At 50.6% G+C, this 27,711-nt stretch overlaps 9 protein-coding genes across 9 annotated transcripts; 8 read left to right on the forward strand and 1 right to left on the reverse strand.

Annotated features, from left to right (window-relative positions):
• Positions 1-2,681: 2,681 nt before the first annotated feature.
• VFPPC_14559 (ascorbate peroxidase) lies at positions 2,682-3,945 on the forward strand (the record flags this gene model as incomplete). The annotated part of the gene is made up of 3 exons (XM_018292327.1): positions 2,682-3,174; positions 3,286-3,659; positions 3,721-3,945. 3 exons carry the CDS (start codon positions 2,682-2,684, stop codon positions 3,943-3,945), a joined length of 1,092 nt encoding a protein of 363 aa, XP_018140944.1.
• A 2,379-nt stretch (positions 3,946-6,324) lies between these two features.
• VFPPC_09216 (tripeptidyl-peptidase 1 precursor) lies at positions 6,325-8,205 on the forward strand (the record flags this gene model as incomplete). The annotated part of the gene is made up of 4 exons (XM_018287790.1): positions 6,325-6,540; positions 6,599-6,821; positions 6,881-8,079; positions 8,134-8,205. The coding sequence occupies 4 exons, from the start codon at positions 6,325-6,327 to the stop codon at positions 8,203-8,205; spliced, it is 1,710 nt and encodes a 569-aa protein (XP_018140943.1).
• An 869-nt stretch (positions 8,206-9,074) lies between these two features.
• On the forward strand, positions 9,075-10,365 carry VFPPC_09215 (NADPH dehydrogenase; the record flags this gene model as incomplete). The annotated part of the gene is made up of 2 exons (XM_018287789.1): positions 9,075-9,767; positions 9,817-10,365. The coding sequence occupies 2 exons, from the start codon at positions 9,075-9,077 to the stop codon at positions 10,363-10,365; spliced, it is 1,242 nt and encodes a 413-aa protein (XP_018140942.1).
• Positions 10,366-11,714: 1,349 nt separating this feature from the next.
• On the forward strand, positions 11,715-11,999 carry VFPPC_16464 (hypothetical protein; the record flags this gene model as incomplete). The annotated part of the gene is made up of 1 exon (XM_018294217.1): positions 11,715-11,999. The coding sequence occupies one exon, from the start codon at positions 11,715-11,717 to the stop codon at positions 11,997-11,999; it is 285 nt and encodes a 94-aa protein (XP_018140941.1).
• Positions 12,000-13,301: 1,302 nt separating this feature from the next.
• Positions 13,302-14,938, forward strand: VFPPC_09214 (protein disulfide-isomerase precursor; the record flags this gene model as incomplete). Its single annotated transcript, XM_018287788.1, has 2 exons — positions 13,302-13,443; positions 13,563-14,938. 2 exons carry the CDS (start codon positions 13,302-13,304, stop codon positions 14,936-14,938), a joined length of 1,518 nt encoding a protein of 505 aa, XP_018140940.1.
• A 417-nt stretch (positions 14,939-15,355) lies between these two features.
• VFPPC_14558 (lipoprotein leucine-zipper domain-containing protein) lies at positions 15,356-15,785 on the reverse strand (the record flags this gene model as incomplete). Its single annotated transcript, XM_018292326.1, has 3 exons — positions 15,356-15,430; positions 15,497-15,602; positions 15,652-15,785. 3 exons carry the CDS (start codon positions 15,783-15,785, stop codon positions 15,356-15,358), a joined length of 315 nt encoding a protein of 104 aa, XP_018140939.1.
• Positions 15,786-19,296: 3,511 nt separating this feature from the next.
• Positions 19,297-22,153, forward strand: VFPPC_09212 (threonine-tRNA ligase; the record flags this gene model as incomplete). Its single annotated transcript, XM_022428647.1, has 8 exons — positions 19,297-19,422; positions 19,487-19,568; positions 19,652-19,867; positions 19,920-20,055; positions 20,111-20,378; positions 20,437-21,012; positions 21,075-21,735; positions 21,792-22,153. 8 exons carry the CDS (start codon positions 19,297-19,299, stop codon positions 22,151-22,153), a joined length of 2,427 nt encoding a protein of 808 aa, XP_022284223.1.
• Positions 22,154-24,272: 2,119 nt separating this feature from the next.
• On the forward strand, positions 24,273-24,602 carry VFPPC_18018 (hypothetical protein; the record flags this gene model as incomplete). The annotated part of the gene is made up of 1 exon (XM_022429681.1): positions 24,273-24,602. One exon carries the CDS (start codon positions 24,273-24,275, stop codon positions 24,600-24,602), a length of 330 nt encoding a protein of 109 aa, XP_022285241.1.
• A 388-nt stretch (positions 24,603-24,990) lies between these two features.
• On the forward strand, positions 24,991-25,673 carry VFPPC_18019 (hypothetical protein; the record flags this gene model as incomplete). Its single annotated transcript, XM_022429682.1, has 2 exons — positions 24,991-25,165; positions 25,222-25,673. 2 exons carry the CDS (start codon positions 24,991-24,993, stop codon positions 25,671-25,673), a joined length of 627 nt encoding a protein of 208 aa, XP_022285242.1.
• Positions 25,674-27,711: the final 2,038 nt, after the last annotated feature.

Below are 27,711 nucleotides of genomic sequence, written 5' to 3' on the forward strand. Positions count from 1 at the left end.
TCACAGATTTTATCGTCCCATTCCTAGGCTTTGTGGAGAGAATTGCGCTCAAATGTGTGGCGAGGTTCGGGCTAGAAGTTTGAGTACATAGCATGCCTGGGCATCTCTCGGAGGGCTAGGCTGCGAGTACCACTTCATCAAGCAGAGTGTTGTGTCGTCTTCCCAGGACGGAATGTTTACGACAACCATGGCAATACCCGACGTCCGGTTACTGGGACTCCAGCGGGGAACCCCCTTTCTAATTCATGTTTGGTCCTGTGTCTCCCAAACTTTTGTGGACGTCGCTGGCGGTGAGTTTTTGAGTTTGGTACGTCATTTTGCTTTTTCCTTCGCTACAGGATCTAATTTCGCAATAGTTTATGTTTCCTGGTTTTCGTGTCCAGCCTTTGCGTTGTATCACCAACTTTTCGGCAACCTTCAAACCATACCAAACCCATCTGACCGCTAATGTCACCGGAACTATAATTACAATTGCCAACCAGGCTGCGAGTCTCAGCGACGGAGTGAAATAGAGGACTGTTTGGTAACATACTACACATTCCAACTCCGTGACGGTAAAGCCGTCGCCAACAACCTCACCCGTAACATATTACGGGTCTTGGCTATCTTCTTCTGGAACCCAAGACGCCATCGGTACGCTGTCAGAATCAGTGGTAGAAGGAGAGCTGATTGGAGATTTGCGAGAGTACCACGTTCCCCTGGTAAAGGGGCTAGACTACCGCCTGGAACATGTGCTCAGCTGCGAAGGAGAACTTGGGGGAATTGGCGGGCCTTCTCACATCAAGCTTAGAAGCAAGTTTTCCGAAATTGCGGCCAAGAGAGTGCATCCCGAAAGGATAGCAGACTTCCCACTTCGGGTGGTTGACGAGGAGGATGGCGAAGTAGTTCGCCAGATACGTAAATACCGCTGGCGAGCTCACAACTTGGACGCTCGTTATCTGTTCCTGTTTCGAGCACTCATCTTGGGCCAGCATGTCGTCGCAAATTGTGCGCGAGTCTACGTTGGACAAACCTACTCAAAGCCTCCCCAATATCCGTGGGAACTAGAGTACAGTTGGGAGGAAGAAGACTACATAGGTGATTCTGAAACCATATCTCATGCAAGTGTCGACAAGTATATAACTGCAAAGGAACGTTGAGAGGTCATTGCATATCAGGATATCTTGTTTCTTTCGGACGGAATTATGGTGAGACAGGAAAGAAAGCGGGCTGAAACGGGACAAGCCGTCACGAGCAACATACAGTCTGTGATCAAAGGCATTTAGACATATCCAAGTAGACACCAACACAACTCAATTTGCCCTGGCAAACAATGCGATGTGTGATACCTTTCCTTGTTTAAATACTTTTGACCTCCTACCGTGCATAGAGGGGTGGTGACTTGCTGTAACACGACACGTTAGTCCACCAACTTGCCTTTGCCAGTATAAAAACCACGCATCCCCCCAAAATGTACGGAGTAAATCATCGTGACATTTCATCATTTTCATGAGCATTCAATGTTGTTAAGTGGACCCACATTTCGGCACCCGTCAGCACCCTGCATCCAAAAGTGGCGGCGGTACCTTGCATCATTTCATCATTTTCATCATCCGTCATTCAATTTTCGGTTCAACGCCACGCGGGAGCTACAGTCCGGCCAGGGCACCGGCCAGGACACCCAAAGATCCTTTCACGTTTTTTCACTTTTGCCCAGCAAGGATTTGTGGGCCGGAGAATTGGTACCGACGTGGTGTGATCACATTTTTCCCCTTTGCCCATACGGCGTTTGCCCATGTCGAAATGGATTGTCAACGAGGGCCGCGGTCCGCCTGATTCGTGTCAAGTTCAAACACCGCGGCGATTGACCACGACATAATTTGCACCCGAATGCTTGTGAACTGGCCACTGCGTATCGTCAATGCGACTCCTAACAGCAGCTGGCCTGGGACCCCGGTTTTCGGCTATGTTGTTAATATTGCTTGTTGCCGCTGACTTGAACATTCACGCATCGGTGCAATCCATGAGTAGCCAGTGTTGCCACCTGAAAATGTGTTTGTAGTAGCCAAGAATATCGCATCCCAGGTGACAAATCACTTACATAGAAGCATCATCAAACTGCATGTATACCCACGCCCTTTGAACCCGGAACGAAACTTCTCGAAGTCGTGGCAACAGGTCCAGCAGTGCAACAAACAGTTCAAAACAACCCTTCTGGCCACCCTTTCCCCGTCTGCCCATGCATTCCCAGATCTCATCAGCTCATTCATTCTCCTGTGGATAGATAAAGAAAATCCACTCCACTTCGCAAACGCACGCGGGTCTTCCTCAGCCGTTGCGAACCACTCACATTGCTTCAATTTACATCAAAGCCCATGTGGATGGATACCCTGTTTTCTTTGCCCGTTTGAACTTGACTGAGTCCTCGACTGTCGAACGGAACTGTTGCTGTTTGGGCCCGGAGTCCGGAGAAGGGTGGCACGTTTCTGGTTGTCGTTCTGGTATTTCTTTGTCGTCTTCCGAGCTTCGATCCCATCCACTCTCTTTCCCTTGACACTCCCTCACTTCGACCCTTCCTCAACCATCCAAATCTCATTCGCACGATAGGTCAAGGTAAGCACCAATCTGTTTTTGCTTGCGCATTCCTTTGACCTGAAGGCTTCTCTTTTGTCAGGAAGGCTGTTCGTGCTGACATTTCCCAGATGGCTTCCGCTACTCGTCAATTTGCTCGAGTGGCAACTCGCACAACTGCCCGCAACGCCTTTGCCGTCGCTCCTCGCCAGGCTTTCCGCCAACAGGGTCGCAGATGGTACTCATCTGAGCCTGCCTCCCAGAAGAGTTCGTCCACCTGGCTGTACCTGACTGGTGCCGCCGCTGCTGGTGGTCTCGGATTTTGGTACTATACTGCCTCTGGTTCCCCTTCTGCCGCTTCCAGCAAGATCGTCAACCCCACCAAGGAGGATTACCAGAAGGTTTACAACGAAATTGCAAGCCGCCTGGAGGAAAAGGACGACTATGACGACGGTAGCTTCGGCCCTGTTCTGCTGCGTCTCGCTTGGCACGCCAGCGGTACCTTTGATAAGCAGACTGGCACTGGTGGCAGCAATGGTGCCACTATGCGCTTTGCCCCAGAGTCCGATCACGGTGCCAATGCCGGTTTGATTGCTGCTCGAAACTTCCTGGACCCTGTCAAGGGTAAGTAATTGGACGCTGCCTCTGTGCGGGATCATTGATTCTGAGCAAGCCCCTTGCTCAGAAGCATCAATGGTAAACTTCTTTCGAAATTGGGGCTAACTTTTCCTCCAGCCAAGTTCCCCTGGATTACCTACTCGGACCTCTGGATCCTCGGTGGTGTTTGCGCCATCCAGGAGATGCAGGGTCCTTACATCCCCTACCGACCCGGCCGTTCTGATCGTGATGTCTCTGCCTGCACCCCCGACGGTCGGCTTCCCGATGCCACCCAGGGCTCTGACCACCTCCGCAACATCTTTTATCGCATGGGTTTCAACGATCAGGAGATTGTTGCGCTCTCTGGTGCCCACGCCCTCGGCCGCTGCCACGCTGATCGATCCGGATTCTCTGGCCCCTGGACTTTCTCCCCCACCATCCTGACCAATGACTTCTATCGTCTTCTGGTTGAGGAGAAGTGGCAGTGGAAGAAGTGGAATGGTCCTAAGCAGGTAAGCACTGGCAACCCGCTTCTTGAAACGCTAGAGCACTTGCTAACTTTGTTTTCTGTAGTATGAGGACAAGACCACACAGACTCTGATGATGCTTCCTACCGACATGGTTCTCGTGCAGGACAAGAAGTTCAAGACATGGACCGAGAAGTACGCCAAGGACAACGATTTGTTCTTCAAGGACTTTTCTGCCGTTGTTACTAAACTGTTCGAGTTGGGTGTTCCTTTTGCCGAGGGAACTGAAACCCAGCGATGGACGATGAAGCCAACTTGGGACGAGTCCTAAATTCGTGCCCAACTCGCGCGGAGCATGGGGCGAGAAACAAAATAGAATAGAAGAAAGACGGATGGTTAGACTTTTAAGCGACATGTAGACTTTTAGACGAATTTTCCTTGGCTGTTACTGAGCGTCCGATATAGCTGACGCTGGATATATTGGAGGACGAGCAAGAACTCGCTTGCTGTATCAACCATCTTCCATGATGGCAAATCCTCGTACTGTACAAAAGACAGATTTCTCTTTATTCAGGCCGTCCGGAAGTTTGTGAGATGTGTGCTTTCGCTTTTGGCCTGTATCACTTGGTGGGAGCCTGGTTGAGGAAGTTGAGTACTCAGCTAAAGAGGTAAGCCCCAAACCGGCGGGCCTTGGACTATTTAAAACGTCCCGTGGTCATTGAGCCTAAACAGATCTTCAACCCTGTTTCCAAACGAGAAACGGAATGCGTTGCAAAGGAGTGCAAGTCATTGGCTCGACAAACAAGAAGCGGGTGCTGTTGAGGGAAGATGCATGGGTTCCCCGCATTTTTGTCCTGGGCAAAAATTACGGTGCTCGCCGCTGGCGGCGGATGCGTCCGACAATGTGAGATGAGAGCCCAAGGGGTTTGATCGTTGTAAACTAGTCTTTGTTTCTGCAACGGATGGACTTGGGGAGGAGAAGTGTTTGTATTCGGGTACAACCGTGGAACCTGGTGCCTTTATGACGGGTCGATGTATACTAGATCTCCTGCTGGCTCGTACTTCTTATCATCCGTAAGATTTATCTCAGGAGTGGCACTCTTGTTGCATTCGTTCCTTCAATAAAACACTTACTAAATGTGCGCTCCTACCCACAGTTCTTCATCACGCCCACGCATTCATTATAAGGTTAGAGATAGCACTAAAGAAGCAAAGTCAGCAAGGAAGCAACTCTACATGCGAAGTAGTAACAATAGACTAAGTTAAAAAAAAAAAAAAAGGCAGTTTTCTCCTGAATAACTTCCGACGTAGTAGTAATAACCTAGGAAAGAGTAATGTCGTTCCTTCCCATCTATCCTATTCACCAAGTCATTTGGGTAAGCGCGACCCTCTTTTGGCGATGCCGCAGGGGCCTTGGTCTGCGACAACCATGCGCAGACAACCAGCCAGCTTCAAAAGCTCTTCTCGCATCAGCACAAAGAATCACCGCGCTGCGGGCGAGGAAGCGAGCTTTGCTAAATTTGTAAAGTCGATTGCCTACATGCCCAAATTCTGGTTCTCCATGGCTATTCGGCTCACCCATAGAGCACTCAAATTAGTTGCAAACTCAACTACTCAAAGCAGACTGCTTGTGCAGCAGTCTTTACTGAAGAAAGAAGTTGCCGATACACCGATATTCCAGTTGAATTGTCTTTTCCAGCTTCCTTCTGCGGAACTTATGCAAAGACGTCTGGTACAGCACGGCTAGAAGTGGTTGAACCATGCAAGGTTGGCAACATACAAACACCAGAAGTCAAGAGACTGACTTAAAAATAGGCTTAAGCTATTGACGTAGCTCGAGTGTATTAAGCACTTGGATGTTGACTATCAACTGGGACACGCTGAGAGGTTTGTCAGGTTACTTACACTTCCCCAACAACACAACTCATGGTCACGGCGGCTGTATCGCCATCTTCGACTAAACAATTTCGCCTGTGTTTACATCAATAGCCAACTCGGAAGGAACTACAAAATACTTGCCTAGGAGAATTTCACAGCGAGCACCCGAATTTCATCCTCAACCTTCGCCATTCAACCATACTCCGAGTCTGATACGTCGCGATGTAAGTGGAGTCCGCTCGGAACTTGACCCAATATGGTAGGAAGAAAGAAACGGCCTGCGTTCTGTAACACTCCCGGGCCATTCAAGGAAGGCCAATGCCTATCTTCGCTGTAAATGGATGTCGACCGAATCTCCATTATCGGTTATGTCGGCAAGTTCAAGTCACAACAGGAACCACATATTAGTCGGGGGCGGACCCGTTGATATGATGATTTGCGCACCAGCCCAATGCACAATGCCGTAGGGTCGTATTGGGAGATCAACTGAGTGATATCGTGCTACGCAGACGAACCAGATCGCAAGGTGCATTGAATTAAGCTTCCTGATTAGGGATGAGACAAGGTTCTTTTTAGCAAGCCTTCTCAGGATATCACAGGTAGATAATGAACAGGGCATTCACTGAGGATCCGGGCTCGTAGAGAGTGGGACGGCGATCAATAAGCTGTGAATAAATAGCTCTGTCACTTCTTCATCGGTCTACGGGATTTCCTGGGGGCAGAAGTGAAGTCAAAGCTAGACTTTATAAATTTCCCAGAGCCAAGACTTGGCCTTCAACACGAGGTCATCCTTCCGGCGAAGACAATATCATACGTGTCTGAGAATACCACAATGCTTGTTCTCGAAACACTTGGAGCCCTTGTGGCACTTTCGGCAACTGCTGTCGCTATTCCGACTTCCAAGATTAGCGTCGTTCAGAAACTCGCCAATGCTCCTCAAGGATGGACTAGACATGATGCCAGTGTCGATAAGACTAGCTCCATGATTAAGTTGCGAATTCATTTGGCGCAGCCGCGTATGTCTGAGTTTCATGACTTGGCTATGAAGGTACGTATCTTGGTCTATCAGATCTATTCTTGGCCATCGATATACTGACAAAAGATAGATTGCTACTCCTGGAGACAAGCTCTACGGAAAGCACCTCTCCAAGGAGGAGGCTGACAAGTTCCTTGCACCGAAGCCCGAGTCCATCCAGGCTGTCCAAGAATGGCTCAAGGGTGCAGGTCTCGGCAATCACGCCGAGGTTGATGGCTCTGGCGACAACATTCTCGTCCATGCTAGTGTTGCGGATGTTGAAAAGTTGCTCCACGCTGAATACAGCCCATTTGGTATGCTCTTCCTTCGATGTTCATAGGAAAGCAACAAGCCAGCCACTAACAATCAACAGTTGCCCAAGATTCCGGCGAGGTCGTCATGAGAACTCTTCAATATAGTCTCCCCGACAATCTCAAGCAGCACATCGACGTTGTGCAGCCCACCACCTACTTCGGCATGAAATCCAACCGCCTCACACAAACTGCCCTGCGCGATGACAAAACGTTCTCGAAGCAGGCTTCCTGCTCAAACAGCAACCCCCGCTGCCTCTCTGAACTGTACAACTATGGCAGTGCCAAAGTCTACTCTAACGGCCGTATGGGCCTCGCCGGTTTCATCGGGCAGTTTGCCAGCAAATCTGACCTCTCCCAGTTCATGAAGAGCCAGGCTACGCAGAACAACACAGGCGAAACTTTCTCCTGCGTGTCCATCAATAACGGTGGCTGCCCTGATAACGAAGCCGGCGTAGAAGCTAATCTCGACACCCAATATGCTCGGGCTATCACCCAGAAGATCCCCAACGTCTTCTACAGCACTGGTGGCTCGCCCCCTACCAATGGCAGCGTCCCTGATAACGAGCCATACCTTGAGTTCCTGAACTACCTTCTCGGCTTATCTGACGGCGACCTCCCCAACACCATCTCCATTTCATACGGCGACGTCGAATACACCGTGCCAAACGACTACGCCACCAAATGCTGCGACTTGTTCTCCAAGCTAGGTGCCCGCGGCGTCTCCGTCCTCGTCTCTTCTGGTGATTCCGGCGTAGGCGGCAAATGCCCCGGAAAGAAATTCGAAACCGCCTTCCCCGCTGCTTGTCCCTGGGTCACCACCGTTGGAGGCACATCCAGAACTGGTCCTGAGAGGGCCTGGTCCGGGTCTGGAAGCGGCTTCTCTGAGATATTCGCCCAGCCCAGCTACCAGGCTGATATTGTGAACGGCTGGCTCAAGAACGACCAGACTCATCAGGGCCAGAATCCTTACTTTAACGCCTCGGGCCGGGCATACCCGGATATTTCTGCGCTGGCGACAAACTACCCCATCGTTGTGAATGGAGGCACCACTGGTGTTATGGGCACTAGTGCTTCGGCGCCAGTGTTTGCTGGCATTATCCAGCTGTTGAACAGTGATCGTTTGTCGAGCGGGAAGAAGCCGTTGGGTTTCTTGAACCCGTGGTTGTACAGCTCTGCTGCGTCTGCGTTGACGGATATTACGGTCGGATCTAACGGTGGATGTTCAAGTATTAATGGCAAGGGGTTCCAGGCGGTCAAGGTAAGTTTAATGAGATGAGCTTGCATATGGTGAGATTGCTAATCTTTGTATTAGGGATGGGACCCTGTTACTGGTCTTGGTACGCCTAATTTTGAAAAGTTGTTGAAGGTTTCACAGAGCACGTAAGATGGGTGTATGTGAGGTGGGTTGGCATGAGGTTGTGTAGCATTTTGACAAACTGGTTTGACTGAAGGCTAGATTCTGATGAGTACATATGAATTGCAATACCAAGCAATAATCGCTATCCTCATTCGAAGGATATAATTTCGCAGTGTTCTAGGGATAATGGCAACATGCAACTCCAGACGTAGCCAAATCTTACAAAGTAAATCCAACATAGAATTTGGTTCCCACTGCCAACTAGACTTGTAATGCACCACACCAACAGCATACAACGCCATCATCACCTGAAAATTTCTCCAAAATGGAAAAATGGAAGAAAACGCCCTCCGAAAAATTCACCAATTAATAATACCAAACCACACCCAAACTACAAGCCATCACGGTTCCTCCCTCCCGCAACGTTTGACACCAAAAATTGAATTAATCAGCACCCCACTATTTAATGGCTCGCCAGTGACGCAATTTCAGGGTCCCCTCGATCGTCTTACACCCCATTGGCTCCTGATGCACCATCCAAGCCTCTCATTGGGCCCCGGAAACAAATCGGGTACAACGCTTCGTTCCTGAATAATGATGGAAATGGACGAAACAGAAGCGGCACGAATTCCGTAGCCATGCGGATCTAGAAGTCAAGAAAATTGCGGCATTACCCGCAATTCACAATCCAGGCTATTTCTAAGCGTCATGACCCTAGAATAATATAAATACTAACCCGCAACATGCTCAATCTCTTGAAATCATCACCTCTCCCCCGTCAATTGAGCCTCACTCGAAGCGCATATCGCCGGCTCACCGCTCCAACCAACACAACACACACCATCACACGCCTCACTCCCATATCACACTTCTCATCCTCACAAACCACATCCACCATGGGCCGCTTCGACCTCCGCAACAAAGGCCAATCCGGCGTACCATTCTACACGCCGGCGCAGCAACCCGCCGCCGGCACGGCAGCAGACCCCTCAACCGCACCGACGCTCTACAAGCCGCTGCGCATGCGCAACCTCGAACTACACAATCGGTTCGTCGTCTCGCCCATGTGCCAGTACAGCGCGGACAATGGCCACCTCACCGACTACCACCTCGTCCACCTGGGGCAGTTCGCACTCAACGGCGCAGGCGTGGTCATGGTTGAAGCAACCGCCACGGAGGCACGGGGCCGCATCTCCCCCCAGGATTCTGGGTTATGGCAGGACTCGCAGATTGAGCCGCTTCGCAGGATTGTAAACTACGTTCATAGCCAGAACACCAAGGCGGCTATTCAGATTGCACATGCGGGGCGTAAGGCGAGCACTTTGGCGCCTTGGATAGGAGGGTCGGCGAAGAAGGCGCTTGCGGATGAAGAACATGGCGGGTGGCCGGGGGATGTAGTCGGACCAAGTGCGATTCCGTTTGCAGAAGATCACGCCACGCCGAAGGAGTTGAGTGTCGACGATATAAGAAGTCTGGTGAAGAGCTTTGGCGAAGCAGCTTTGAGAGCAGTCAAAGCTGGTTTTGACATTATTGAGATTCACGGCGCACACGGCTACCTAATTACGGAATTCCTATCGCCGATATCAAACGTACGTATACCATTCCTTCAAAGACAAACAACAATCTAACAAACCGCAGAAACGAACCGACAACTACGGCGGCTCCTTCGAAAACCGCACCCGCTTCCTCCGCGAAATCATCGAGACAGTCCGCTCCCTCATCCCCGACTCCATGCCCCTATGGCTACGCATCTCCGCCACCGAATGGATGGAATGGACCGACCAACCCTCCTGGGACCTCCAAAGCAGCATCCAGCTCGCGAAGCTGCTCCCCGGTCTGGGCATCGACGTCCTCGACGTCAGCAGCGGCGGCAACAACTCCCAGCAGCGCATCCTCCGCGAGAAGACGTACCAGACGAATCTGGCGCGCGAGATTCGCCGCGCCCTCCGCGCAGATGGGCTGGATTTGATTGTCGGTGCGGTGGGCAACATTGACGACGCTGAGTTTGCGAGGGACGTGGTGCAGGAGGGGGAGGGGCAGTCTGCGGATTTGGCGCTCGTGGCGAGGCACTTTTTGAGGGAACCGGACTTTGTGCTGAATGCAGCAGAGAGGTTGGGCGTGGTGGTGAAGTGGCCGGTGCAGTATCATAGGGCGGCGCCGAGGGGGGTTGCTGATGCTTTTTATTAGGTTATGGATGGGGGATGGCGTTGCTTTGTTATGAATGGGGATAAAAGTGGTATGGGGATGAATTGATTGATGGGGTTGCGGGTGTATATACTTTGTGTGATGAATAAAAGTGGACATGATGATGATTGCAACCAGAGCTATCGGGATGGTTCGGTGTATTAGCATGAACAATATTTGTGTATCGATACGTGTGTTGTATTCTAAGCAGACAGCATGCTTGCAGATAGACATACACTTTACAAGGGAATTATAAGTAGAAAGAGAGGGTTCTATATCTCTGTTAAGATGAAATAGCATATAAACAGCACAGTAATGCCCGTGTATGTATGTATACCTTGCATTCCACTGTGACGACCATATTCTCAACTAGTCCTCTAGCAATCTCTCGTCGCGTTATCAGATATTCTTGCCATAAAGAAGTCGTAGGTTGCAGCATCATCAGCAGTCTCCGACATTTCGGCCTCATGTTCTGGATCTCGAGATAAATTCTGAAATCACTCAAGTTCTGGGAGTAAGTCTCCACTTGCATACTCTTCTTTCCTCCATTTCTCATCATTGTTGCTACCAGTGTAAGTGTGTATCAACTGGTACATTGCGAGCCCACCTCCTCGGAATATGCGTTGCCGCCAAACTGCATGACTACTGTCGTCCCTATATCTGGCCGGTTGAGCACGGTATACACATTTGAGATTTGAGAAATATTGACGGGACTTTGAGTCTCCTAGCCAACCATCTAGTTGCAATTGAATGTGTCAATCCGGACAACATGTTGGAGCATTGCTTATTCCCTGGTCGTTGTAGGATGGCGCACGAATCACCGGAAGGCCTGGGTTACTCGCCCACGCCAGTGCCTTGTATTATATTATCGGATGAATAGCCCTGTTTGGACTCTGGAGCCTCAACAGACCACGGTCTCTATTGGCTTCCCTGCAGTCGAAACCTCGAACCAGTTTGTTACTTGTGAGAGCTGTTTCTAAAGTCCTTGCGCTTTTCCCTGGTTCCATCTTTTTATTAGTGAATCGTACTAGCCTTGAACTACAACAAATGCTCAATATATCCCATCGTATGGCAATGGAAGCAGACAACTCTCAATGAACATGACACGCGGGGTAGGAAAGTGCACGGCCACTTCAGAATGCACAACATGGACCAGTACAGGTACAGTGTGTTGATGAATTCCTGACATCAAGATTTCACACTGCAATGCTACCTTGCAAGCTGTGGCCAATGTATTGCACATGGAAGGATTCATTCACTGGCATGTCATGGTGTTAATGCCATTGCACTCTCCGCGATATGAGTTGCTTGTTGCCTGATTATATCCTTTTGACACTAACTGTCGAGATGCAATGCTTCTTGGCAAATCCTACAGATTGCTCGGAGCCATGCAGTTCGAATCGGGATTTCCTGCTTTCGCAGTGACACACTGCTTCAGCACTCTTTGTCTGGTGTCTGACGGCACACACAAGACAACTGGGTCTGGAACACCAGTGCATTCTTTTCTTAACGGCGAAAACCAGCTTCGCGGGCTGATAAACTCGAATGATGCTTTAAGATTTTGCCCAGGAAAACTTGGGGTTGTACAAGAGCCCGCTCGTTTCGACCGTATCAACCAGGATTATAGTCGTCAATGATGCCAGAGTGTCCAGACATCAACCACCCCACCAATGGATGTTGGTCCAATATGTGATATTTTGAGACGAGACCCGTGAATCAGTTAGGCATTGACGAGGAGGAATCTGCAATTAATCAATATTCGTCCTGTTCATGCACGAGGTAGTCCATGCCTTCATGCATGAAGGGATTGGGCCAAACTTTAAAGGATTGGTGTACTCCGTAAATCCACAGCTAATTCGGAAAATGGTCCCGATCAAATGGTGTGAAGTGCCGTCACTCGTGAAAACCGTGGCCACTTCAATGTTGGATGTCTTCTCTGCCAGGTCGGGTCAGCATGTCTTGGTCTGCCATGTTGGGAAAGTCCCCTGCACAACATTCTTCGCGGTCATTGGTGGCTTGCTCAAGCTCGAGTGTCACGGCCGGCGATTATCCAGCCATCAAAATGCAGTGTGGTGGGGGGACATCAAGACATGCGAGGCCCCGAATGAGGTGACAGCCAGGCTGGTTGATCGATGGGAAGCAGTGGAGAAGGTGAATAGTAAAGATGCCTGCAAAGGCAATTCCAAGTTGCAACAACCGAGAAGAGATAATCGCAGTCAATTGCTATTATGTTGGAGAGCAATTGATGATCGCCGGTTGGAAAAATGCGCCCATCAAGTAGAAGCATGAGGCTGAATCATTATCTGGTGTGTCCAAACTTGGAACTCATGGAAGGAGCAGTCTAGTCAGCCTGTTGCCACACAGCGCGCAAACGCAGTGGGCAGACAGTGGGTGGATGATAGTGGTGAGAGGGACTGCCCCACTATACTGATGAAACTCTGACTTCTCACTCGCCAGCTGACCACTAGTTGCGGCTCCTCGTTGGTGCACGCATGTGCCAGCTTCAGATGTCCAGTGGGCTGAACATTGGTTTGGTGGGACTGATGGAGCTCAACCGCCCAGTGCCGCTGGCCAGCTCCTGTCAATGTTGGTCTGTTGCTAGACTTCCTTGCGACATGGAGCGGCTGCACGTACGCACTAGTCCCTGGGGAAAAGGGACACTTGTTCAATTGGACCCCAGCCGCGTCCCTCACTCTCACTCACTTCTCGGTCCATGAGATCCAAAGGTACAAAACCTCCCCATCCCATCTTCCACCATCGCATCGGATCTTGGATTTCTCTTCTTTCCATCCCCATATCCAACCCCATCCCAATACTTGGTGGCTTTGTAGATTTGGGCTTCGGAAAAGATTTTCTCTTTTTCTTTCTTATTTTGCACATTTTACAGGCACACAGTCTTTCCACAGCTGTAGCTCGTCTGTCTACATCACCCACCCACCATGCAGCACAAACGTCTTGCCTTTGGTCTTTTGACCGCCTTGGCCTCTCTGGCTTCTGCCGAGGACAAGTCCGATGTTCACCAGCTGACCGAGAAGACCTTTGACGAGTTTGTCAAGGCCAACCCCTTGGTTCTCGCCGAATGTAAGTTGATTCCTACCCTCAATTGCCGCCCGCATCAGCTCCATGTGGGAGAGATGCCAGGGTGGCAACTTGGCCATATTTGTAAGCTTCAAATCTGACTTTCCGCTTCTCGCTATTAGTCTTCGCTCCCTGGTGCGGACACTGCAAGGCCCTCGCCCCCGAGTACGAGGAGGCTGCTACCTCTTTGAAGGAGAAGAACATCAAGCTTGCCAAGATTGACTGCACCGAGGAGGCCGACCTCTGCCAGAAGCACGGCGTTGAGGGCTATCCCACCCTCAAGGTCTTCCGTGGCGCTGACAATGTCGCTCCCTACAATGGCCAGCGCAAGGCTGCTGCCATCACTTCCTACATGGTCAAGCAGTCTCTGCCTGCCGTCTCTGTCTTGACCAAGGACACCCTCGAGGAGTTCAAGACTGCCGACAAGGTTGTTCTGATCGCCTACATCGCCGCCGATGACAAGGCCTCCAACGAGACTTTCACCACGGTTGCTGAGAAGCTCCGCGACAACTACCTGTTTGGTGGCGTCAATGATGCCGCCGTCGCCGAGGCTGAGGGCGTCAAGTTCCCCTCCATTGTTCTGTACAAGTCTTTCGACGAGGGCAAGAACACCTACACTGAGAAGTTCGAGGCTGAGGCCATCGAGAAGTTCGCCAAGGTCGCCGCTACTCCCCTGATCGGCGAGGTTGGCCCCGAGACCTATGCCGACTACATGTCTGCTGGTATTCCCCTGGCTTACATCTTCGCTGAGACTCAGGAGGAGCGCGATAGCCTCGCCAAGGACCTCAAGCCCATTGCTGAGGAGTACAAGGGCAAGATCAACTTTGCCACCATCGACGCCAAGTCTTTCGGTGCCCACGCCGGTAACCTGAACCTCAAGACTGACAAGTTCCCCGCCTTTGCCATCCACAACATCGAAAAGAACCTCAAGTACCCTTACGACCAGGAGAAGAAGATCACTCACGACGCTATTGCCAAGTTCTCCAAAGAATTCTCTGCTGGCAAGATTGAGCCTAGCATCAAGTCTGAGCCCATCCCCGAGAAGCAGGATGGACCTGTCACCATCATTGTCGCCAAGAACTATGACCAGATTGTCCTTGATGACAAGAAGGATGTCCTTGTCGAGTTCTACGCCCCCTGGTGCGGCCACTGCAAGGCTCTTGCTCCCAAGTACGACCAGCTTGGTGAGGCCTACCAGAAGTCTGAGTTCAAGGACAAGGTTGTCATCGCCAAGGTCGATGCTACTGCTAACGATGTTCCTGATGACATCTCTGGTTTCCCCACTATCAAGCTCTACCCCGCTGGCAGCAAGGACGCCCCCGTCACTTACAATGGTGCCCGTACTGTCCAGGACCTGATTGACTTCATCAAGGAGAACGGCAAGCACAAGGCTTCCGTCGCCTTCAAGGAGGAGAGCACTGAGGAGGCTGCTCCCGCCGCTTCTGAGAAGAAGGAGGCAGAGGAGAAGAAGGAGGATGAGGATCACGATGAGTTGTAAATTTTGATGACAAATGTACTGGATTTAAAACGAAAAGATGCCCTTTATGATATCCGGGCGTGGGTTTGAAATGGGATGGATGGCTTGAGTACCACGGCTTTGTAGTTTCTGTAAAACGCATGGAAGCTATTTGATCAATAATATCATGTCTTACATTTACTGCTTGGTGTTGTCACTGCCACGCCCTCCATCTTGACCTCTTGAGCTTGTCTACCGGCTGCGACACGCCAGTCTGTTGTTGTTTTGCAGAATCATTAACTTTATACATGTATATTTGATTGTGATGGTACAGACATCAAAGAACTAGCACATGGGTCCCCCATTCCACAGCGCTCGGCATTCTTTGAGGACAGCTATATCATAACCTCGGTCCTGGCCGACAATCCTCCCAGCTTGTTTACGTGCATACATCGCTCCTTATTTCTTCTGCTGTGTCTTTTGTTCGAGGGCCTTGACATAGTTTGTCAAGCGGGTAACCGAAGCTTGCAGCGTCTACCGAGAGTTAGCTTCTCCAACATAATACCTCTTTGCCATGAACGGGCCGCTAGGGAAACTGACGTAGATATCCTCCGTGAGCATGTCGTTCGACGCCTTGTACTCCTGGATAAGGTACGTGTAGACCGCGCTCCCGGACAGGACACACCCGAACAGGAAGCCGAAGAGCCTGGGTTTGTCAGTTTCAGTTGATATGGCTCAAGAGTTATTGGACTCACCCGCCGCGGAAAGCTCCCATCGGCCGTTTTGCAGGGAGGGGGGCGTCGGCCATGCGTCTCGTGGAGGTGCTGAAGCCGCGCGCGCTGAGGGCGCGGGTCGTGCTGGTGAAGAGGATTCTTGAGGCGGAGGACATGGTTGGTGTGGTGTGGCGAGGGTGAGGAAGCTGGAAGCTGGTGTCGGGGAGCTGTGGAAGGGTTCGGGTGGTGTTGGAGGTGGTGTCTTGTGAGAGATGTGTATGGGACTGTTTTGGTTTAGTGGGCTTGCTGCTTTTGTGGGGATGCAATGGCTGCCAACGGTGCTTTCTTTTCCTGTTCCTATCAACTCTATATGTTGTCCAAAGATATTGCAGAATAATTTGCTGCAGTTTATCGTTCGATTTATCATATTCTGATCAAGTTGCAGTGTTGTCTGAGATACTATTGAAGTCTCGTCAATTGGAAGCAAGCTCCCGTCGTGGATGATCTTGGGGTCCGTGTCAGGAAAGAAGGGACAACGACTCGGAAGCTTCATAGGCTCGGACGAATTGAAATGAGGAAATTCTGGCCATCAACAGGTATGTGGAGGGATATACTATTTTATACATATCGTAAACATGGCAGGCACTCTTCGTGTCGCTCACAAGTAGGTTGGGGGATTTTCGACCGTCGATAACCACAACTTGAAATGGCATAGGCTTGTTTCATCGAAGTTAGGTAAGCCTAATAATATGGGCGAACAGGAGCTCAATGGTTATGAAGAAACTCTTCCTCCCGGTGAATACAAACCGCCACCTGACTTTTGGACAACTTCCCCTTCTCTGGTGGGATGGACACACCACCGGCGATGGTGCTCTTCGCGGTGTGCGTCTACACGGCTTCTTGGGAGATCTAGGGGTAAAGACAGGACGATGGATGTATCTTTTCGCGAGACTCTACCTATTATTCGTGCAATTTCGAGGCAGGTTAAATACCACGACATTATCCTGCCTAGTGTTGAGTCCTGGTCCTTTCTATTGTAACGGGTTGGCATGTAAGATGCGGCGGTGTCGCAGGATCCTCTTCCGACGAACCTCAGACGCCAATTATGCTGGCTACTCCGGAAGGGGTTATGAGACGAGCATTGCCTGAAATCTTCACCGAATAGTGGAACTTGATAGTCTCGGTGTTGTTAAAAGGGTTCACGTAGTGTCTGAAAATCGGGTGACTGCCAGGGAACTATTGCAGAACAATGCTTTAATGCCAGAATCGAGCCGGAAGAATGCTGGATTCAATGTCTAAATATATCTATTGCCGCACGCTCAGATACTTGTAAATGGGGGTGCAAGATATACGTGCAAGCTCATGAATGTCATACCAGTAGCCCATGCAAGAAACGAGGAAAGATAAACGAGGTAACTATTTTAGTATTCAATGGCAAATACCTACTCAGCTACGGTCGGAGGTTAAAACTATGTAAGCAACTACGAGAGATCGCTTATCCCGTATTGTACCACAGTATGTTGAGATACATAAATGTATTCTTGGATGTAGGCAAATGCGACATATTAGTCATAGTCTGTAAGTTGGTGGCCACGGAGCTGAATTTCAAGTAGATAATATAGGTTATGATTCCCGTTGTATTGGCTGTGTCCCCTTCTTCTCCTTGTCTTCCACGTAAACTAATTTAAATGCCGTTTGGGCCTCGTTCTGTTGTCCGTTGAACTACAGGTCGAACAGAGCCAACTGTATTCGACCGTCGAAAGGCATTGCGTACCACACGCTGACGCAGCTGTTTATTACGACATGTTGGTGAACTCTTTGCTGAGGATAAGTATATCTGTCAATATGACGAACGCGCTCTAGGGGGCGAGTAATTATGATGGCTTGCATCCGTGGACAACAATCCTGAGTCCTGGCAAGCTGTGACGAAGCGGTTCACAGTTATAGCTGCTGTAAAAGCGGCCACGCTTGGCACCAAAGGGTCAAGCTCGCTTTCCAATGAATTGGGCCAATCTGATTGGGTCAATAGGCCCTGGGGATCGGGCTTCGGAGGCTTTTAGCGCCATTCTTCCGACGTTTTGGCGGATGTTTCCAGCTCCAGTCCCTGCTAGAGCTGCCGGCCTGAAGTGCTGGTATTGGATACAGAAAATAGGTGGACATTCACCATTCACATTCCGCGATTCGACAAACAGGACCAGTTTCTACTCCCACAACCAAACCACCTTAACAACCACACCGTCCATGCTACCTTGAAGGTGTCCAGCGCCAGCGCGGCCATCATGAACAACTTTGGCGTCATCGAACTCGCCAGCGCGAGGACTACATCCGCACCAGGATGGGCCTACGTGCCCGACACAGCTATCGCCCCCGGCTCGGCTGGCATTCAGCCTGCAAACAGAAAACGAGCACGCAACCAACCCGGCGGAGGACCGAGTTTAAGTGATTTGACGGCTAGGCAAGAGGCCAAGATACGAAAAGAGGTGGAAGTGCTGGAAAAGGATGGCTCAAAGGACAACACGATACCGCTGCCAGCCAAGAGCGGACGAAGTACGACCTCTTACACTTTCTTCCCACCAAATTCTCTAGCCACACGATACACCATACTAACAGCTTGAAGCACAAACGAAATTCACACCCAACGTCCGAAAAGTAATGCAATCACAAAAGACCTTCGCAAACCACCTAGACGACTACCTCGCCCTACAAGCCCACGAGGCACACCCATCCTCCAACGCGAGTAAACGCGTAGGAGGTAAAAAGGACACAGCGGCCTCTACGCCCCGACAATCCACACACGACGACGACGTAGCCATGACAGACGCCGACCTGCCGCCCGTGTTGCCGCCGTCGTGTAAGACACCGCCGGCACCGCACGCTGGGGACAAGGACGCGCTGCTTGTGTCGCGTGTGCCGGAGATGCCGTCGGATAGTGAACTGCGCAAGTTGTTGGCGCGTCCGCCGTTGTCGTATCTCGAGGCGCTGGGGAGCTATGACGACACGTATCCGAGGAGGGTGTTTTGTGAGGTCTGTGGGTATTGGGGGCGGGTGAGATGCTTGAAGTGCGGGACGAGGGTTTGCGCGTTGGATTGTTTGGAGATGCATAGGGAGGAGTGTGTGACAAGGTATGGCATTTAGGTTTGGGTTTGAGGTTTGAGGGATGTGGTGAGATGGGTGGTTGGTGTATTGCATTATTGGCGTTGGGATGGTTTTGGTTCGAATGATACCCGATATGTGGCATGCTTGGTTTAATTTACTTTTGTGCTTCTGATTGGGTGGTTTCGTAAACTTGTGGTGTTATGGTTATGGTCTTTGGCATACATACCTAGGTAGTCACGATGTGTGTCATTATGTGTTTGTGATATCCTCCGAACTCGGGTCAGCAATAATTAGATGACGGTACAGCGAATGAATCGCAACTTAACCCAGTCTGCCTCATTTAAAACGCAGCCCGTGTAATTAAACCGCTGTCAGGCACACTCAATGCCTCTTATTACAAGCGCGGCCCATGCCGACAGTCTGCGGCCATAGATCGGTGTTGCAGTCGGTGACTCTGACTCGACTCGACTCAGGCACAATTGGCAGCATGAGTCAACCCCACCTTCACCTCCAGTTTCATCCCACTTAAAGCTATCTGCCCCTCCAAAACAACACCCCGAACAAATCCCAAGCATCACAATTCTTCAAACCATGTCGTCTGAACAAATTGATGCTCCCAAAGCGGCCGAGGGCGCTCCTGCGCAGAGTCTGCCCTCCCGTCCCGCAAAACAACCCAAAGAGAAGGGTGCCAAGGGCGGCAAGAATGCCGGTCTGGAGGTACGTTCTCTACAAATTTGGATCGCAGACTTGGAAAATTGCAGCGTGCTAATTCGTTGCGCAGCTCCCCGAACTTCCGGAATATATTCAACACCGACTCGATCTCTTCGACAAGATCAAGGCGAGACAGGATGCCGAACTGGCTGGTGCGTGCGGCAAGCTCCTTAGCAACAAAACGGAGCGAGCATGAACGATTGGGAAAGAAAGCTGACATATTTGGATGGAATAGCCAAGCCCCGCGAAGAAATTACAATTACACTTCCCAATGGGAAGGAGGAGAAGGGCACCTCGTGGGAGACCACGCCTCTTATAATTGCCAAGGGGATATCGAAGTCACTTCTTGAGCGTACGGTTATTACCAAGGTTGATGGGGAGCTGTGGGATCTCACGAGACCTTTTGAGAAGAGCTGCAAGCTTGAGCTGATTGACTTTGAGAGCGAGGAGGGTAAGAATAACAGGAGTGTTGACTGGTGGAGATTGCTGATGTGTTGGTATAGGCAAGGCTGTTTACTGGCATTCTTCTGCACATATTTTGGGAGAAGCTTGTGAGAGACGGTATGGTTGCTATCTCTGCAATGGGCCGCCTACCAAGGATCCTCCTGGTTTTTATTATGACATGGCGAACATGCAGGGGTGAGTGGAAGGTTCCTGAGGTACTGGGAGTGTGAATATGCTGACTTGATGGTAGCCAAGTTGTTGCTGAAGAGGACAAGAAGGCGCTTGAGACTATTGCCAACTCCATCATCAAGGAGAAGCAACCATTTGTGCGTCTTGAAATGACCAAGGATGAACTGCTCGAAATGTTCAAGTACAGCAAGTATAAGGAGTATTTCATCAGCCAGCGTGTGCCTGATGGCACAAAGTCTACCGTCTACAGATGTGGTCCTTTGATCGATTTGTGCCGCGGACCGCACGTTCCCAACACTGGAAACATCAAGGCCTTTTCAGTTCTCAGAGTGAGCTTTCATTTCAGAATGACACCAAAGTGCTATGCCATACTAAGACACAGCGTAGAACTCTGCCGCCTACTGGCTCGGTGATAGCAAAAACGAGTCCGTCCAGCGAATTGCTGGCATCTCGTTCCCCGATAAGAACTCCCTCGCTGAATACAAGAAATTCCTCGAGGAGGCGGCCAAGCGCAACCACCGCAAGATTGGCCAGGACCAAAAACTATTCTTTTGGGACGAGATGTCGCCCGGTTCTACCTTCTGGCTGCCGCATGGCACCCGTATCTACGAGTCGCTGATGGCTTTGATGAAGGGAGAGTACAGAAAACGTGGATTCCAGGAGGTCATGTCCCCAAACATGTACAAGGCTGATCTCTGGAAGACCTCTGGCCACTGGAACCACTACGAGGAGAACATGTTCACGTTTGATGTTGAGAAGGAGAAGTTTGGGTTGAAACCCATGAACTGTCCTGGCCATTGCAAGATCTTTGCCCACTCGGACATCACGTACAAGGACTTGCCGTGGCGGATGGCCGATTTTGGTGTTCTTCATCGAAACGAGTTTTCTGGTGCTCTGTCCGGCCTCACGCGTGTGCGCCGTTTCCAGCAAGACGATGCTCACATTTTCTGCACCATTGCCCAGGTACGTCGAGGAGCTGGTACCGGTGAATGAAACTAGAGATGATTTGTACTGACTGCGGGTAGATTCAAGAGGAAATCGAGGGAGCTTTCGACTTCTTGTACAGCGTGTACGGCCTGTTTGGCTTCGAGTTCAAGTTGAAGCTCTCTACTCGGCCAGAGAAGTATATTGGTGATATTGCCGTCTGGGACATGGCCGAATCCAAACTCAAGCAGGCTCTAGACTCTTTCACACAAAGAATTGGTGCCCAGTGGGAGGAGAACCCCGGCGATGGTGCTTTCTACGGCCCCAAGATCGATATCACCGTATACGACGCCTTGAGACGAGACCACCAGTGCGGCACGATTCAGCTAGACTTCAATCTGCCCAAGCGTTTCAAGCTCAGATATGTCCAAGCCAAGGACGAGGCACCTGCCGACGGCGCTGGCGTGGAGGAGGACCTCCCGGCGGGTTATGCCAGACCAGTCATGATCCACCGAGCCGTCCTCGGTAGTTTTGAGCGTATGATTGGTATCCTCACGGAGCATTTTGCAGGCAAGTGGCCGTTCTGGCTCAGCCCTCGCCAAGTGTTAGTCGTGCCTGTCATGCCTGCAGTCAACGACTACGCCAAGGAGGTTCAGCAGTCCTGTCACGACAAGGGCCTGTTCGCCGATGTCGATCTCAGCAGCAACACTTTCCAGAAGAAGATCCGCACGGGTCAGCTGGACCAGTACAACTTCATTTTTGGTAAGTCTTGAATCAGTCTCTTGACTTAATGCATTGCTCCTCTGTACAGTTGTCAGTTGTCGGAATCCTCCGCCGGGTTAGTGCCCATGGCGAGATGAGTATGACAGACATGCGCGTCTGTTCTTGGAAGGATAAGAAGATACCCTGGCTTGCCATGTCTTTGGACAAAACAAACACCTTCCGAACTCTTACATCCTACACCCTCCCTCCTATTCAAAAGCTAGCACGTGCTAATAATTTTCTCTTTACTCTCGTGTCTACAGTCGTTGGAGCCGAGGAAGCAAAGTCACGTACCGTCAACATCCGTAACCGCGATGACCAGGCCACCCAAGCCAAGGGCGAGCTTATTCCCCTGCAAGAAGCCCTAGACCACATGGTCAAGCTCAAAGATGAGAGACGACTCATCAACAAATTCTAGAAATGAAGAAAATATGGATGCCACTTGTTTTCCCTCATCGTCCTTTGTCCTTTGACTTTTTTTCATTTTTTTGTTCCCCTAGGGTAGGAGCGGCAAGATACCTCCCAGGTATTTCAACGTGGTGATGAAGCGGTGACAGCATGATCCGAGGAAAGCCCATTCTGGTGCATATGGGATGTCGCTGTTGTGTGGCAGGCATACTAGTACCCAGTCGTCAGTGCCAACTGCAAGGATGATATATGACAGGTTTGGAAACGGGACACTATTACCTGCAGCAGGGCTAGTTGTTGTTTTACTCTAGTTTCCCCCTCCTGCGAGGCAACTTTGCCATAGCGTCTCCAGCCTCAACCCTCTATGTGAGCGTCCAGAGCATCAGACAGCGGGCGCAAAATGGCACAGGTGGAGCCTACATGTGCGTGGCAGATGGAGGGCATGTATCTAGTAGCGGAGAAAAGAGAATTCGAAGGGGGCGAATATGACTGCTCCGCTTATGAGTTGTTTCTTGAACACTTGTTTGTCTTCCCGGGAGTGTCATCGGAGTTTCTTGTTATAACGCAGAGGCATTTGTAATTGACATCATGCCACTTGTACATGAGGTCCGTGGTTTGAAACGGGGCTTTGCAAAAATGTCAAGTCGTTAATGACAGGGATTCGCCAAGCCTGTCAATATTACGCGTATGTGACGGGATGATTACGGCGAATTCCTTTGTATGTTGCACATGGTGTCAGACCAACGCTCAAAGTCGCCGGTATTTTCTAGAATTTGTTACGGAGCACCCCGTACGGAGCACCTTGTCCGACTTTGTACCGTTACGCATTGCTCTTTGTTCAGTGGCACAGCTCTCAGTGGGTTTTGATGGCTGTTTGCGGAGGAGAGAGGAAACGTGTCTTATTATCGGGAAGCCGTGAGCGAGCTGTCACCTTTATACCGTGCTTGTAGTGTCAGGAATGTTTTGGTGTATGTGGCATTTGGTATTGCAAGCTAGGGTTGCATTTTGCGGGATTAGGAGAGAAATGTACTCAGTACATCTGATGCTGCTGATGGGTTTATGTGCCAATTGTGCTGAAGATGCTGAGCACAGTTTCACTCTGTTTTGATTATTTGCTGTCTGACGGGGAAGACCAGTCGTCACGTTTGCTAAACTGTTGATTATCGATGTCACTCGTCCGGTTAGTCTCTGTGCGTTCAGGGATGTTCCTGCCGAGGCAAGCGAACGGTTACTGAAATGCTGAATACGACTCGTGCTAGATTGAGGCGAGTTGTCATATTGGGTGGTAAGTCCATCTGGCTTTGATGCAAGACCGGTTCTTGGTGGGATTGGACATGTCGAGCCTCCTGAGGTCAGCTTACAGCTCAGGTTCCCATCACACGATTGATTCCTACACAAGTCAGTAATAAGAAATACAAAACCAACTCCGGGATCAAGATACAAAAGTGCGGAGTAGCAGTCCGGCTGATTTTGCGGAGATGCACTTCACCAGCTGATTTGAAGTGAGAAGCTGGCAACCCGTTGCAGTCAGTTGCTTCGCCATCTTATTTTCCCATCTGCCCGTTGCTGATTGGTGCACACAATGCTGCACCGGACCGAGATAACTTGGCTTCATCTACTCCGTACCTAGGTATCGGGTCATCCCGAGTAGCCAGACGAACCACAAGGTGACAAACAACACCATAGTGATCATAGTGTGGGGTGTTGTGCGGAACCTCCCGCTTTCCAGGGAGTCACGAATGCAAGTTGGTAAAATGACACATACATACTAAGGAATCAGCAAACTTGATCAGAGGTTGACTAACGTAAGGCGGGCTTTGAACTGCAACCGACCTAGTGGTGTGATGCGCCATCAAGTGACACAGGGGTTGAGTAGATAGTTTCTGTAAGAGGAAAAAAGCCGTTGGATTCCAGGGTTGCCGGCCCAGTCGGGGGCCATCCGAAACGGGGTGAAATAGGGCGGGAAAGATGTAACACTTCGATTGGGGTGGAAGTTGGAATATTTCACAAGACAGGTTTCAGTCCCTGAGGAATCCGAAGATGCAGAGCCAAGATGATACAGCGTTATGCCCGGTCCACGTGAGCAATGTTCTTGTAAGAAATGTGTTTGCTGATAGGACTTGCAAAAAATGATGTGCCCTACAAGAGAAGCACTCCCAGTTGAAAAATGCAGGCTCCACGCAGTTCGTATAGCAAGTAAGGGGAGTCCATTACGGCCGCCTCGAGCTCACAGGTCAGTGTGGCTATTTTCACGTTTCAACTCTATCATGGAAAAGATATGCAAGTCGACAGGTAGAGGCCAAGCGGCCCGCCGAGGGGCGTCCACCCTCGCACCCCATAACCCAAAGCGTGATGTGTCACATATGCGGACGGCCTCAAGGGCGGGGTCGGACCATGCTGTCTGTCCACGAGGTTGGATTCCAGAATCGGCTGGAGCAGACATGGAGCAGACCAAGTGACTGCTTTCACCCCGGCATTTACTCCGGAGGCTTGTGCAGAGTACTCAATATTGGGAATGAAACGACTCTCAATGGGACCAGACCACTGAACGTGAGCCCCCAATGGTGGGACCAAGTCGGACGCACTGCTATGATATGTTCAGCCTCTCCAGCAAGTTATCCGGTACTATCTGAACGGAGAAGCTTTGCTCGAATCTGTGGTGTAGCTTGGCATTGTGAGAGCGGCAAGTGCAGTGTCACCAGCTGAGATACTGACGCCCATCTCCATCGAAAGCTGACAGAGCCTTTTTCTTTTCTGTGCTCCGAAATTGGTCCTAGCGTTTCTGGAAGCCATGCATCAGGCAGCCAGTCGCAAGAACAAGGACCCTGCGGACCAAGTTATCGCACCATGGCACCATTTGAGACGGACATGAGAAGCAGCGTCTTGCAATTCCTTCTCTTCTTGGGGGCCTTCGGCAAACCTGCGGCCTCACAAATCGCAAGAAAGGTCGCTGACATTCGGAGGTTGGCAGACATCTGCGGTCGGCCAAGTACAAATACGCCGACACGGAAATACGTTGACTGCAAACAAGCAGTCAGGGATTGAACGTTCAAAGGCGGGTGTACTGACAGGGGGCAGCTCACCGGTGTGGAACTGAGCCCTCCCACAGAGACGCATTGATGCCAACCACTGAAGGGGCAAGATGGGAAAGTTCAAAGGGGATGGCAGCCTCACGGTGGGCATCTTATAAAAGTAACTGTGGCATCGCAATGTCGGTGACACAAGTGGAACGCTTGTTCAGCCACATATCGGTCCAGTCGCCTCCCAAATCGAGGACAAGTGCCCCTTTCAAGTCTTCGTGTCTCACAAAGTCCTCGAATGCTGCCAACAGAGAGATCCACAATGAGATATCGGAGGTGATGTCTGGGGCGAGACATCCAGAGGCGAATGAGCTGTCGAATGGAGCCGGCAGAACAGAGTGGAGAGTGTTAGCAAGATATCAGGCCCTGGCAAACGGCCCGCGAGGCGTGAAACGAGGGGACGACTGCATGGGGCTTACAGAAGTCGTTGACTGGGATTTAAAGCAATAGATCACTTATCACAAAATACGGAGCACAGACCCCGCTAACAGACTGTTTGCCAAATTCGTGGCGGCATGAGGCTCCAGGATTGCTTTGAAAATGCACTCTGGGGCATTGCGGATCCGTGGTGTTGTCTTGACTTCAGGAGCTGGCGAGGGATCATGCGTGTGCTTGAAAAAGACATGGAGTCTTCCGTTGGCCGTGCAGCATGTGTTCTGGGGGAACACGATTGTTTGACTTGCCCTTCCAAGCTCTGACCAATCTGCGATATCACTTGCAGCAATATCATGCGCCAGGTATGATCAGTGTTCGGGCCAATACTTGCGGCAACGAGAAGTTGCTTATCGATCATAGGCCACTTGAGGTATCTCGGCCAAAAAGTTTCAGACAAAGATGTAGCACCAGGGCGTGGCCATTGCACCCAATAGCCGCGAAGTCGGCTGTTTGTTCGGCCCTCGCCGCAGTTGGAGCGTTGATGAGCAATGCGATGAACTGGGGTTTTGCAAAAGGAGGCAGCTGTCATACCACCCAATATACTCCGTACTCGCACCGCCTCTGTGTGACAGACCGAAACTCTGACGAGCGGTAATAATACGGAGCAAGTATCGGTGCAACACCGCATATCCGTACAAATAGCAGAAAAGTCTTCGTACAGCACATTTGGGGAGATGTTCGAAGTACGTATGTGCTAATGCAAACTTCAAGAAGTTGTACCCAGGTATCATGGAGGTTCAGTCATTTGAGCTGTGGCTGCATAATCTCGACATCGCTGATTCTCGTTTGGACTCGACGATATGAGCCCATGACTGGCGTGGTCTGCCTGCGGCTTCGTCCAATGCAGTACAGGCAAGATGCTTCCCTGTTTACTCCCACCCCTGCTAGCATACTGTTTTATGGGGAAAGGGTATATTATCCAAGGAGATGAATCTGATGCATCTGAAAGAAGCCATCATGACAATGCAGAGAGTAATGAGTGATTTTTGGGCAGCGAATTGACCAGCTGACAGGTGTACGTGCCCAAGAGAAGAGTGACGTAAGGAACTAGACTCGGAATGGTCAGGCTGAGAAGTTGGCGCATCATGAATGGACCAAACGTGGAGGATTGTTTGAGATGTTGTAAAGAAAAGAACAGAAGACAGGATATCTTGAGAATACTTGATGTTCCGGATGACCAGACATCTGGACCCTGGCAAAAACGGCTGGCGGCTGGCGGTTGGCAGTTGGCAGGTGGCAGTTGGCAGGTGGCAGGTGGCAGGCGGCAGGTCAAGCCTGCAGGACCATGTATGCGTTAACTGCTGTGAGGCAGGTGCGAGTCTGATTTTGATGGCTCCATCAAATTGGATCCCAAAGCAACTCAGGGCAGTACAGTGCAGTACAGAGTAAAGTAGACTTGGGGTAGAAGTAGAAGTAGAAGTAGAAGAGTACCTCAAGTAGTTGCGGTGTACTTCGGTTTGAGTGCTATTGCCGGCGTCGAGTACGTACCAAAAAGTGCAAACGTTGAATCAGACCCCGAGAATGTACTTGCTTGACAGAGTAAACCATCAACTTTGAAACCAGACATCAGTCGATGCAACATTTGAACTCGGAAGCTGCCAACATGAACGCCGGTGCCCCAGAGCAGTCGCCGAGTCTCTTCCCTGCACTCGGCCATCTGTGCTGGTACAACGTCAGCAAAGCATGGGCTCGATGATGAGATGCGCATCAATCAGTCAACAGACCAGCCCAGACCAGACTTGGAACGGAGTATGGAGGACGGCATACAGAAGTAAGGTATGTATGGAGCGGAACAGATACAGTACATACAGCACATACAGCGAGCTCAGCCGACATGGACATCAAATGGAGTCAATCCATCCATCCATCCATCCCGACCACCACTTGCACCAGACCTTGAGCAGACCGGGTGCCATGGTAGACAATGGACCACACACACCAGTCTTGTCGGGTCAGCCAAGCCAGTCACAAACATGAGAGTGGCCGACAAGATTTGAGCTATCACCATCCTCCAACATCCTTCAACTCAGTACCGACTGGGCGGCTGTGGCAG

This window comes from Pochonia chlamydosporia, chromosome 6 (assembly GCF_001653235.2).
Source record: "Pochonia chlamydosporia 170 chromosome 6, whole genome shotgun sequence".
NCBI lineage: Eukaryota > Fungi > Ascomycota > Sordariomycetes > Hypocreales > Clavicipitaceae > Pochonia > Pochonia chlamydosporia.